Source organism: Bubalus kerabau, chromosome 8 (genome assembly GCF_029407905.1).
Source record: "Bubalus kerabau isolate K-KA32 ecotype Philippines breed swamp buffalo chromosome 8, PCC_UOA_SB_1v2, whole genome shotgun sequence".
In the NCBI taxonomy this organism is placed as follows: domain Eukaryota; kingdom Metazoa; phylum Chordata; class Mammalia; order Artiodactyla; family Bovidae; genus Bubalus; species Bubalus kerabau.
The window spans coordinates 120,275,164-120,287,751 of NC_073631.1; the positions used below are offsets into that span (position 1 = coordinate 120,275,164).

The window sequence follows — 12,588 nt, forward strand, 5'->3', positions numbered from 1 at the left end:
CCCACTGTCTCTCCGGGTCTGGATTTCCCCGATGTCCCTGAAATGCTCACGGATCCCGGCAGGACGCGCTCGGGCCTGGAAGCGCGGGCAGCTTTGCGTGTCCAGAGGGCACGTCCAGTCCCGAACGGGAGAGGGGCCATCAGTCAGAAAGAGAGGATGGGGGAGCGGGTCGGCCAACAGATGCCGTCATCAGGGCGCGGGGAACCACAGAACAGAAAGCGAGCGGCAGGAAGGGCGGGAGTCCAGGCCGAAAACAAGGCTCCTGAGACCCCAGGAGTCACGGCTCTAACAGGAGGGGCAGAAGAGAGGTGGGCAGCCCCCACGGGGTCTGTGCGCGGGTCACCTGGACGGGGCCTAAAACCTGCCCCCACTCCCCCGAAGCCTGTATGCAGGTCCTGTCTGCCTGCCCTGCCCTGCCGGGCTGTAAAGAGAGAACTGACTCTGACAGCCCAGGGTGGAGCCCCCGTACCTCCAGGAAGGGGGCAGAGGGAAGTCTAGGCTGCCCCCGGGGAGGGTGTCCGTGACTGGTCCAAACTGTCGAGCAGCACCTGTCACGCAGAACAGACCTAGCTTCACAAGAGCCCTCTTGTTAACTGGGTATTCGTCTTCCTGCTTTGCTTTTGTAAGGAAGAACCAAGGCAAACACACAGGATGCCTTTAGATTCATGGAGGGATGGATGGAGAGCTGGAGGCAAGGATGGGAGGAACGGGGGATGACAAGCCAGCAGGCGACCTCCACAGGCCTGCCCCAGCCGCCGCCTCTGTCTCTCCGTGCAGACCTCAGGCAGGCCGTCATGTGCAGGGCCCGAGAGGGATGAAAACAGGCGGCTTATGATGGTGGCAGAGCTTGTGGTCCAGCTGGGGCCTCGCAGGGGCCCACATGACTTCACAGGTCGCGCCCTCTGAGGCCGGCCGCCTCCATGCTCAGACCTCAGCCTCCTGCCCTGCCCCGTCCCCCTCCCGGCCAGTTTTCTCTGTCTGTTACCTGGACGCCAGATCTCATTCCTTGTCTAGACCCTCCCCCCAGCCCTGATCTCCTAGCCCAGGCCCTCCTCCTCCTCCATCCATGCGGGCTCGCGGGCTCCCACAGGAATGGTTCCCACACCCCGGAACCCTGAGTGGTGCTTGCCACCCCCTCCTCCAAAAACGCAGAGAAGGGGCTTGAGAAACAAAGAGCCGACCCCCGCCTCCTCTGCTGGCCGCCCGAGACTTCTCCCAGGGCGAGGTTTTTACTCGCAGGTGTCCAGGGATGAAGACAAGAGGAGAGGATACAGCGTGTGCAGGCCAGCGTCCATACATCACCCCTGGGGGTCCTAGAAACCCGAGCACCGTCGCCCTGCCTGCCTATTTTTATTTTGTCTGTCATTGAACGCTGCTGGAGGCTAAGGCTGTCCTTGGGGAAGCCGCCCACCTCCCTCCAGGATCGCTCTCCGAATGTATTCCGCCGCTGGTGGCCAAAGCCTGCCCGTGGGCTTATCAGTGGCAGAAAGCAGCCCAGACCATGTTTTATGGATATTTCAGAGATAAAGTCCCAGGGTCCCTGGGCCATTGATCTAATTTGCAAGCCATTAACATTCAGCCGGAATCAGTAATGAGAGTTGGGTCAGAGCCTGCTGCTGAGCCAATCCCCCAGCCTAGGGGGTATCTATTGGTATAGTGACTATGCACAGGGAAAGACGCCCATTCCAGTTGAGTTGCGATCTGGGCTGTAGTTAACGTCAGTGAACAATCTCTAACTGAGGCAGGAAGTTTCATTTGGGGGAAGGACAGAGACAGCGGTAAGGGACACGCTTCTCTCCCTCCCTGACCGCATCCTGGTGGCCAGGGACCACGTCCAAAGGGCCTTGGCCGCAGGACCCACAGCCGCACCGGCTCCCTCCCGCTGGCTCCCGGGCACTGGGCCTGCCCAGCTCCAGCCCATGAATAGTGAGGGCTCCCCAGCTCCAGCCTCTCCGTCTGGGCTCTGCCCCGCCTCACCACCCGCTCCCCACTGAGTCTCTGCCTCCCCGCGTCCCCACCGCTCCCCAGTGTCCCTCCCCACTTAGCTGTATGTTGCAGGAGTCCCTCCTCGTGACAGTCGTTGGCAGAGTGCACGTTCCCCGGGGGCTCGTTTCCCCCTGCCTGGAATTCTGCTGTTAGCAAGTGCTCAGCCCATGGTGGTCCAGGCATTCCTGTCTGTCCACATATTCCTCTGCACAAGATTTCCTTTAAGCCTCAGGTGGAGAAAAGTGTTGGTCGCTCAGTCGTGTCTGACTCTTTGCAACCCCACGGACTGTAGCCCACCAGGCTCCTCTGTCCGTGGGATTCTCCAGGCAAGAAGACTGGAGGGGGTTGCCATTCTTTTCTCCAAGGGATCTTCCCCACCCAGGGATCAAACTCAGATCTCCTGCATTGCAGGCAGGTTTTTGTTTTTCTTTTTTACCATCTGAGCCACAGGGAAGCCCTCAGTTGAAGAAACTCAGCCTCAAGGAGACTGACGGGGTGCTTTGTCCAAGTCCAGAAGGAGCTGGAGTCACCCTGTGTGTGGAGGCCCGGCCTTGCCCCTCCGAGGCCCGTCTCCCAGGCCCCTGGGGGCCCGTCCCGCCCTCCCCTCCTGGCCACGCTTCCTGGCCCCTAACGTGCGGCCCTGTGTTGCGTTTCCACCTAGACCTGCCCGTTCAGATCCTCAAGCCGGCGACCTTCACCGACACCGCCCACTACCCCCTGCTCCTGGTGGTGTAAGTATCCCAGGGGCAAGGACCAAACCCTCAAGAAGGTGGGAAGGGGAGCCCAATCCCGCTGCACACTAAAATCAGAAAGCAATTTTAGCCCCTTGTCTGTAACTACCAGTGACCCCGGATGTTAAAGGAAAGCAGGGCCCAGTCAGCCTCGGGGGATTCTCAACATTGAACCCAGGTGCTGAGTCATGTCCCATGAGTCCTGCTGCCGTGGCCGCTCAGCGGCCCCCGGACAGCGGGAAAGCTGACTGGGAGTCTGACCTCACTGGGCAGGGCCTGGGGCCCCCAGAAAACGAGGTGGGCCTGGCAGGGGGCTCGCTGGGGCCAGCAGCCCTTCCTGTACCACCAGGCACCCTTGAACACCAAGTGTCCCCCACAGGACGGTTTCAGATCTGCCCCCACTAACTGGAAGCCTCTGGTTCGGATTTTGAGAACCCCTTTGCAGAGCCTTGCGAGCACCTCTCACGGTGTTGTGTCCTGACTCGGGCTCCTGCCCCGGTGTGCACGGGGCCGTGGGGCAAGGGAGACTCTGGGAAGAAAGGGCCAGGGGAGGGCAGAGGCCTGCACTGGGGCTGCCCCAGGGCCCCTGGGGAAGTCAGCACCCAGGAAGGCACCCAGAGCCCGACAGCTCTGTGCATCACCCCTGGCACCCAGCCAGGCCCTCAGTGACAAGGCTGCACCCGAAGACGCCCAGCTGGACACACAGTCCTGCCCAGCTCGTCACTAACTGGGCACTTCTCCTCACTGTCTGGGCACTTCACCAGCAAGCAGACACACATACACATGTATACGGACACACACACATATACAGACATACATACACATATACACAGACACATATATACAGACATACATACACATATACACAGACACATATACACATACATACACATAAACACACACACATATATACAGACATAAATACACATATACACAGACACATATATACAGACATACATACATAGACACACACAGAGACACATATATACACACATACACGCATACACGTATATACAGACATATACATGTACACAGACACACACACATACACATATACACACACACATATGGACATACACACACATACACGTGTATACAGACATACAGACATACACATATATACAGACATACACAGACACACACACACATACACATATACACAGACATATACATACACATATATACGGAGACACACACACATACACATGTTTACAGACATACAGACATACACATGTATACGGACATATGCACACACATACACATAGACACACACGTACACATATACACGGCCATACACATATATATGGACATACAGACTCATACACATATATATAGACACACACACATACACATATACACAGACACACACATACGCATATATACGGAAATACACATACACACAGATACACGTACACACCATCAAATGGACATAACACACAACAGCACATACACACCCACATGTTCACACACACACACCAGAACACATAGCACATACATACAGAGCACATGCACACACATGGAATTCTCCGGCAAAAATCCTGGAGTGGGTTGCCATTCCCTCCTGCAGGGGATCTTCCCGACCCAGGAATGGAACCCAGGTCTCCTGCATTGTAGGCGCCATTACTGTCTGAGCCATCAGGGAAGCCCCCTGATTCCCTCAAACCAGGGGCCACCGGAAGGAGCACTACAGCGTGGTCACTCCCATGATGGGCACTGAGGGGGCAGCCTGGGAACCCGCCCAGGAAGGATGGGAGAGGCGGGCCGTAGTGGGGAGCCAAGCAAGAGGGGAAGGGGAGGACTGTTCAGGGTCTCTCCCCAAGAACAGGCCCTTCAGCGCCCTCCTGCTGGGGGGTGCGGACGTGTGGAGCTGGGCATGGGGGCTGGCTCTGCCCCAGGAGAGCATTCCTAGGCTCCCGAGTCTGCGGGACAAGTCACCACACCCCATGCCCTGCGGCTGCATGCTCAGGCCTGGCCTGTCTCTTCCAGGGACGGCACCCCAGGGAGCCAGAGTGTGGCCGAGAAGTTTGCAGTGACCTGGGAGACGGTAATGGTGAGCAGCCACGGGGCCGTGGTGGTTAAGTGTGATGGCCGCGGCAGCGGCTTTCAGGGCACCAGGCTGCTGCACGAGGTGAGGCGGAGGCTGGGCTCCCTGGAGGAGAAGGACCAGATGGAGGCCGTGCGGTGAGCACCCCAGCGGCGCTGTTGGAACAGGGCTGGGGGGTCGCATCTCTACCCGGGTTGCATCGTGGTCTTGTTTCCTGGCGGTGCACACGTTCTGCCTGCGCTTTGCTGGCACCCCCAGAAGTCTCTGGTGATTCCCCAGTGAATTCCTGCTAGCCATATGCTCCCAAAGGCCAGGGTCCTAGTCACCGCACGGCTGGTGGCCTTTCTGCTTTGCTGATTGCAACAAGGTGCAGAGACCGTGATATGGGTCTTTGTGGGTTCCCGGTGCTGTGGTCACGGACCTTGGCCACTGATCATGGGGGGAGGGCAGGGAGAGGGAGAGAGAAGGTGAGCCGCATAGCCAGTCACCTCCTTCCTGAGAAAGGAGTGCAGCAGGCAGGTTGGAAGCCCCACTCCGCATGTTTTATGGCTCTCCCACATCCTGCTCACAGAGGCAGGGCTAGTAGAGTCTCCAGGGACAGAAGGGGCCGAGGAGCAAAGGTGTTGACTGGATGTTATCGTCGCCCCAGAATGAGAGCCCTCAGGGACCTATGCTGCTCACTGGCCTGCGGGCACATAAGGTTGGGTCTTCCCAGTTTACTGCACACACGCCAGACTTCACGTGGGAGAGGCGTGAGACGCACGGACTCAGGTGCTGCAGGGACGGGAATGGCGTGGACACGGCGGTCATCCTCCTTGAGATCCGGGTGTGCAGTGCTGGACCCTGGGCCTTGGAGAGTGTGATATAGTGCCCAGGTGGATCAGTGTTTGCTGACTGAAGGGCCGTAGGACAGCCTGATGTCCCAGCCCGTGAGCATCACGACTGTGCTCTGAGGTTTAGGAGATTTCACTCTACTGACTGTTCAGAACATTTTCTCTCTTGTGTTTAGAAAGACTGATGTCACGTGACGTGTGCATACATGTGATGTGCACGTACATGTGATATGTGCTCAGTAAGTATTAAGTGGGTGAAACCGTGAGTGAGTGAGTGAATGGCACCCTCTCCTCAAGGGAGTTGTGAGCTGGTGGAGAGACAGGCCATGCGGCCAGACCTACACATGCTAGAGGCAGAAAATAGGGGCGGGAGAGACGGCCGAGGACCCGAGAGTCTGGGAAGGCGCATCCGTCACCATACTTTTGCCTGAAACTCAACAGCACACACAAACACACACGCAGCATCAAAGGTGCTTTACAGACATGGCCCTGTATTGGCTCTGGAGTCCACACAGGCATCAGGCATCAGGTCTGTCAGCTGGAGACCCAGTTGTGAGGGTCTGCCTCAGGCCTGGCTCCCTCCAGCTCTCATCTCAGCCAAGCACGGAGCACCGCTGAGCCTCTGCTCCTCATGCTCACAGGATGGCTGCCAGAGCACCTGCCTTCAGCACCTTGATCCACTTACAGAAGCCTTCAGAAGGGAAGGGAGGAGCCTCCCCAGGAGCCCAGAACCAATCACCCACGAGAGCAGTGGGGCAGCCCCCGCCCCATTCCCGAGACCCGGAGGGCTGGGCAGAGAAGGGAGGGCGAGTGACAGCTCAGCCAGCAGGGGGAGGAGGAGCGGGTGGCGCCCGGTCAACACGGTGCTGCAGCCTCTCCTGGGGAGAAGCGCGAGGCCCCGGTGGGGCTCGGGGGGATGAAGGGTGTGACCGGGTGACGGCGGAGCCCCCTCCCCAAGCCCCCCTTTTCTTGTCCTTCCCCACCTGCCACTGCCCCCTACCCTCACCTTCCCTGGTCTGACCCCCCCCAAAGCCCAGAGGCCCCGGCGGAGGACGCGGCGTCCTTCCTGCACCCCGCCGGCCAGGCTGGCCACCCCTCTCTGAGCACAGACAGAGGGTGCATGGCTGTTTCACACCCATGGTGTTTCCAAAAATAAGGGATTGATTGGCCATCTGTTCAAAAACAGGACAGAACCAGTTCCAGGAAAATAATAGTAAAATAGAAAAATTGGCCAACTCTTAAGCCACTGAGGCTTCTGGGGTCAGGAGCACAAGCCACGCCAGCCACACGGACCTTGGGAGGCTGCTCCCCACGTGCCTGGAGCCTTGGAAACTTTACTCAGCTCTCTTAGGATCTGGGTCTGTATTCTCATTAGAAAGACATAGCCCGGTTTTCTCAGTTTAAGAAACCATGAGGCCAGCCCCCCACTCTCACTCCCCGGGGCTCCCCAGCCCTGGTCTGGGAGCCCAGCGGGTCTCCCCTTCGATGGAGGAGGAGCCGGGCATGTGACCAGGCACTCGGGGCATCAGGGGGGAAGCACAGCCTTGCCCGGAGGGGCTCCTGCAAGGAGATGGCTTCCGGCCAGGAGCTCACCTCAAAGGATTAATAATAAGGATGTGTCTGCAGGAAATGAGAGGAGCACGTTCCACACGGAAAATACCGTGAGTGAAGGTTGCGGTGATGCAGGGGTGCAGGCAGCTCAGGCCCCCCAGCTGTAAATACCATGCCACGTGAAGGCTGGGGACGCGGGGAGGGATGGGCGGCTGGACTGGGCGCCTCCCCTCCCATCCTCCGAGCTGCTGCCTGCTCTCTAAGCAGCAGCATCCCCACAGGGGGTTTTCAGCCAGGAGGTGGCAAAGTCACCTTCATCTTCGGAACCAAGATCCTGGTAGCAGTGTAGCGAGTTTTCTGGGAGAGAGTCTTGGCAGGAAACATTCAAACAGGGAGCTTTAAGGAGAGAGGAATAACTGAAAGCCATGACAAACCCAGACAGCATATTAAAAAGCAGACACATCATTTTGCCAACAAAGGTCAAATGGTCTTTCCAGGAGTCGTGTACAGATAGGAGAGTTGGACCATAAAGAAGGCTGAGCGCTAGAGTAATTGATGCTTTCAAACTGTGGTGCTGCAGAAGGCTCTTGAGAGTCCCTTGGACTACAAGGAGATCCAACCAGTCCATCCTACAGGAGATCAGTCCTAAATATCCATTGGAAGGACTGATGCTGAAGCTGAAGCCCCAATATTTTGGCCACTTGACGCAAAGAGCCGACTCATTGGCACAAACCCTGATGCTGGGAAAATTGAGGGCAAAAGGGGAAAGGAGTGACAGGGGATGAGATGGTTAGATAGCATCACCGATTCAATGGACATGAACTTGGGCAAACTCTGCGAGATGATGAGGAACAGGGAGACAGACATGGGCACATAGGGGAAGTGGGCTGGGCCATGCGTCCTGTGTCCCTCCCAATGTTCTGCTGCCACACACACATGCAGGGAAGGACAATCTTAGTGACACCTCTCTCCCGCCGGCCCCGCGTTCATGTCTCATCCAGTCTCTGGCTGTGAGGTTCCCCAGCTCCAAAAGTGCTGGGAGCAGCTCTGTGATCCGTGACACCTGTGTCAGCGTGGGTCCCCGGGAAGCGGTGCCTGCACACGCTCGGACGTGCAGGAGGCGTGTTTGTGCAGAACACAGGCTGGAGCACAGTGGGGCAGAGCCCTCCAACCGGGGGGTCTGACTCGGGGAAGGACAGACAGAGGGAGGAATCGGCTTCCAGGGGCATCTGGACCCTGAGCGTCTCTGCCAGGCTGACGGGGGCCAGCGGGGGCCCCACCCCGGCCACTGAGATGGCGCGGCACAGGGAAGGCTGGAAGGTGAGAGCACTGCCGCTCCAGGGTGTCAGCCTGCCACCCCCAGACGTGCTCTGGAGGCCAGAGTCTCTCCCTGCTCACACGGGGCCTCTGCAGACCCCAGGGTGGAGCTGAGCGCTGCGCCTGCTCCCTCGAGACGGACGCCCTGCCCTGTACTGCACCCGAGAGCGTCCGGGAGGCGAGACGCACTCCCAGAGCCCACACCGCGCTCCCCCGTCTGGAGGCTCCACTGCTGCCCCGGAAAGGGCAGCACGTGGAACTGCCTGGTAGGTAGTGGACCTAGTCGTGGTGCAGTGGTCAAGTATCTGCCTGCCAATGCAGAAGACGCAAGAGACACAGGTTCAATCCCCAGGTGGGGAAGATCCCCTGGAGAAGGAAATGACAGCCCACTCCACTTTTCTTGCCTGGAGAATCCCACAGTCGGAGGAGGCTGGCGGGCTACAGTCCATGGGGTCGCAGAGTCGGACACAACTGAGCAACTGAGCACACGTAGCAGCAAGATCATAAAAATATTTGATATCGGAAAACACTGTTTTCCCCAGAAGCTTCCCAAGCACTTTACAGGTGAGGGTCGTGACCGTGACGCGTGGTTCCAGCTTAGGAAGTGACCCTCCAGGTAAAGCCGCTGCAGGGCCGGCTGCCAGAGATCAGAGGCTGCCTGTGGATGTGCACACAGGGCTTCGAGCAAAAGTCCGAGATAGTTTATGAACTGGAGTGGAGCCAAGACCCCAGCAGCAAGGCCCCTTGGGGTGGACACCGTGGTCTCCGCAGACACGGTCCCAGCCCCTGCGGTCTGGACATCCGGCTGTGCAGCAGAACCCCGCTGGGACCGGGTGGGCCCTTTCACCAGACGGTCCTCGAGCCCCGTCAGTGTATCAGGGATTGGGGTCACGAGGAGAGAATTCAGAAACTTGGAGAGGTGTCTTCAGTGGTTCCATTGTGTGGGCGTGGCCACCGTGCTTTGCAGGTCGACCGAGGCTGTGTGTGTGTGTGTGTGTGAGACCTGAAGTCTGCCAGGCTGCCTATGGTACCTGAACCATGTTTTAAACAAGCCCAGGTGTTAAGTGTTGCGTCTCCTAGGGCTGGAAACTGGGATCGGGTGTGGGCAGGGCTGCGTTCCCTCTAACGCCTGCCGGGGAGGGTCCCGCCTGCTCTTCCCGCTCCCGTGGAGGCTGGCAATCTTCAGCTTGTAGATCCATCCCTGTGATCCTGTGTCTTCACGGGCTGTGTCCTCCTGAGGTCTCTGTGTCTCTTCTCCTCTTAGAAGGACACCACTCTAGTGTGACCTCATCCTAACTTACTCATTACATCGGCAGTGGGCCCTATTGACAGGTGTGGTCCCACACTGAGCTTTGCGGGGTTAGAAATCCAACATATTTTGCAGAATTCGACCCATAACAAATGCATAAATCAACCACACCAGTTCCCTTGCCCTTCACCCGACCCTCCCACCAGCCCTGCTTCGCAGAGGCAGCCACCCTCGACCCCCTCACCACCTTCATCAAGCGTTTGCTTCCACCTTTCTGAACACGGCTGTCATCCCGTCACGATTGCTCATCACTTGACTTCCGATCGTTACAGGTGAGGAGTAGCTGTTCAGTACCATCATTCTCCCAGGAGTGTAACCATCAGCTGCCTGGTTAGATCAGCCGTCGGAGGTGCAGGATCACTGCGTAAATGGTGCTGACTGCAGACCCCGTGGGCTCTCATGCCCTACTTTCTGCCACATCATTTAATTTTTCCTGGACTGTAGCTTTGTCTTTCACTTGGATACCTTCACCATCTCCTGGAGTTCACCCAAACTCATGTCCATTGAGTCAGTGATGCCATCCAGCTATCTCATCCTCTGTCGTCCCCTTCTCCTCCTGCCTTCAATCTTTCCTGGCATCAGGGTCTTTTCCAATGAGTCAGCTCTTCGCATCAGGTGGCCAGAGTATTGGAGCTTCAGCATCTGTCCTTCCAGTGAATGTTCAAGGTTGATTTCCTTTAGGATTGACTGGTTTCAGTCTTCTCCAGCACCACAGTTTGAAAGCATCAGTTCACCACGCCTGCTAATAGTGTTGATTCCCGCATTCTTCTCTCAAGCTGCAGCCCCTTCTCCTGCTCCACCTGGACCAGGTGTCTGCAGGGTCACCCTTGTTGCCCTGTCACACCTTCCCCAGGTCATGTGCTTTGCACGCACCCTGAGTCTCTTGCCAAAGAATGACGGATATATATCCCCCTTTTTATTTACTTTGTCCTTCGTGAATCTAGAAAACATTACAAAATGTCTTTATTCTATTCCCACATTTGAGGTTATTGCTTATCTAATGTAAAATCTGCAGATAGTAATCTCTGTCTTAGAAGGCCCTGGAATCGTCCACCCTCCGGGGTTGCTAGTGAGAAGCATCTGCTGATCTTCCTATTTTAATCCTTGTAGACGGCCTATTGCTCCCTTAGGGGAGAAGGACCTCTTCGCTCTTGGCATGCTGAGACGTCCGCCCTTGGTGTGGACTTTTCAGCCCGGAGACTAACGGTTCTTCATCCTCGTAAAGTTCACCATAGAGCGCCACTGACTTCTCCTCTCTGTTGTTTCTTTCTGGAGCTTCTATTGTGCTGGTTTTGGTGCTTCTGAGTTTATTCTCAACATCCCTTTATCTCCTATTTTCCAGCCTTTCTCTTAATGTTTATTGGCAGGCATGACACTTCAAAATCTGTAACCTTCTCTCTTCACCCAAGAGCAAGGTCTTCTTGTCTTGTTGGTTCAGTAGTTCTTCTTTCTAGATGTGTTAGTGACGGTTTTCCTCTGTTTACTGTGTTATCTCTGTTCCCTCTGGATTCCTGAATTTTTATGGGTTTTTTTTTGGGGGGAGGGGTTTTCAATACAATGTAAATGCTGTACAGATAGTTGTCAGAGTGTGGCAAATTCAAGTTTTGCTTTTTGGAACTCTCTGGGTTTCTTCCTTAATATTTTCAATAAGCATTTGGTTGAATCTGTGCATGTGAAACCCACGAGTGCAGAGGGCTGACTGTACCAAGGGCACAGAAGCCGCCTGAATTTGTTTCATGGCAAGAAGTCAGAGCAGTTGCTGCTCCTCTGGACCGGCCCGCCCAGCCCCAGGAACTGGGGGTCCGTGGGCCTCCGGCATCACCGTAGAAGCGCGGCTCTAACCATGAAGGGCTGGCCGGGTCCAGGGCTTGGGACCCTTGGAGAGCCGACTGGAGAAGGACCGCACACTCTTGGGGCCCAGGCTCGGGAGTTTGACTCCCCCAGACTGAGAAGGGCGGTCAGAAGTGATGGGGCAGCTCCAGCCAGCAGACAAGAAAATGACCGCTGGGCGATACCCGGAAAGGGGTGATGGGAAGCAGGGGAGGGAGGCCTCGCAGTGGCGGCAAGGGCACAGAAGCAGCAGATAGACTCCTGGCGGGACTCCTGCTGCTGAACGAGGGTCCAGAAAGCAGGACAATTCCAGCCACTTCGTGGGGGAAATGAGGGGCCCTGAGGGACCACAGTGAGAGGACGAGGCAGGACCCAGGCAGCAACCCCCGGCGCCGAGCTGGGCACGTCCCGACGGAGCCCTGCCAGGAGGCTCAAGGCAGGAAGATGCTGCCCCCAACAGGCCCATGACGGACCCGCCCAGGAGCTGGGGGCAAGGGCGCCCAGGTGGAGGGCCCGGTGCCCCAACTCACAGCCAAGTCACCCCTGCGGACCTCAGAGCTCCGTCCTCGAGCCTGAGGCTTGCGTGGTCCAAGCGAGGGTTGACGATGGTGGAGACGGGCCCACGAGTCTCCAGCATGGCCTGTGCTGCTGTGAGTCCCTGGTTCTCAACCTGCGAGCTCTGCACGCCCGGCCACCTCACGGTGACGCACGGGAGCCCCGAGTGCTTCACGTGGGCGTCCAGTGCGCTGAGTAAGCGCAGCCAACAGTTAGAGCCTCAGTACTTCCTCTAAGAGGGGGCTTTCATCTTTGAAAAAGGTGGGAAAGCCCGGCTCCAGCCCCCAGGTTGGGTTCCAGGCCACACTGACCCCTCCCTCTCTGCCTGGCCTTGCAGGGTGATGCTGAAGGAGTCGTACATCGACAAGACGCGCGTGGCCGTGTTCGGGAAGGTGAGCTGCCGGCTGGGGTCCACACCCCCCGCCCCCGCCC

At 57.3% G+C, this 12,588-nt stretch overlaps 1 protein-coding gene across 1 annotated transcript in view; it reads left to right on the plus strand.

The window, feature by feature from the left end:
- Positions 1-12,588, plus strand: part of DPP6 (dipeptidyl peptidase like 6) — a 785,445-nt gene that overhangs the window by 762,404 nt on the left and 10,453 nt on the right. The window contains exons 19-21 of the mRNA XM_055591348.1: positions 2,648-2,717; positions 4,704-4,898; positions 12,494-12,548. Coding sequence (XP_055447323.1) covers positions 2,648-2,717; positions 4,704-4,898; positions 12,494-12,548 — 320 coding nt within the window. The remainder of the gene's footprint in view (positions 1-2,647; positions 2,718-4,703; positions 4,899-12,493; positions 12,549-12,588) is intronic.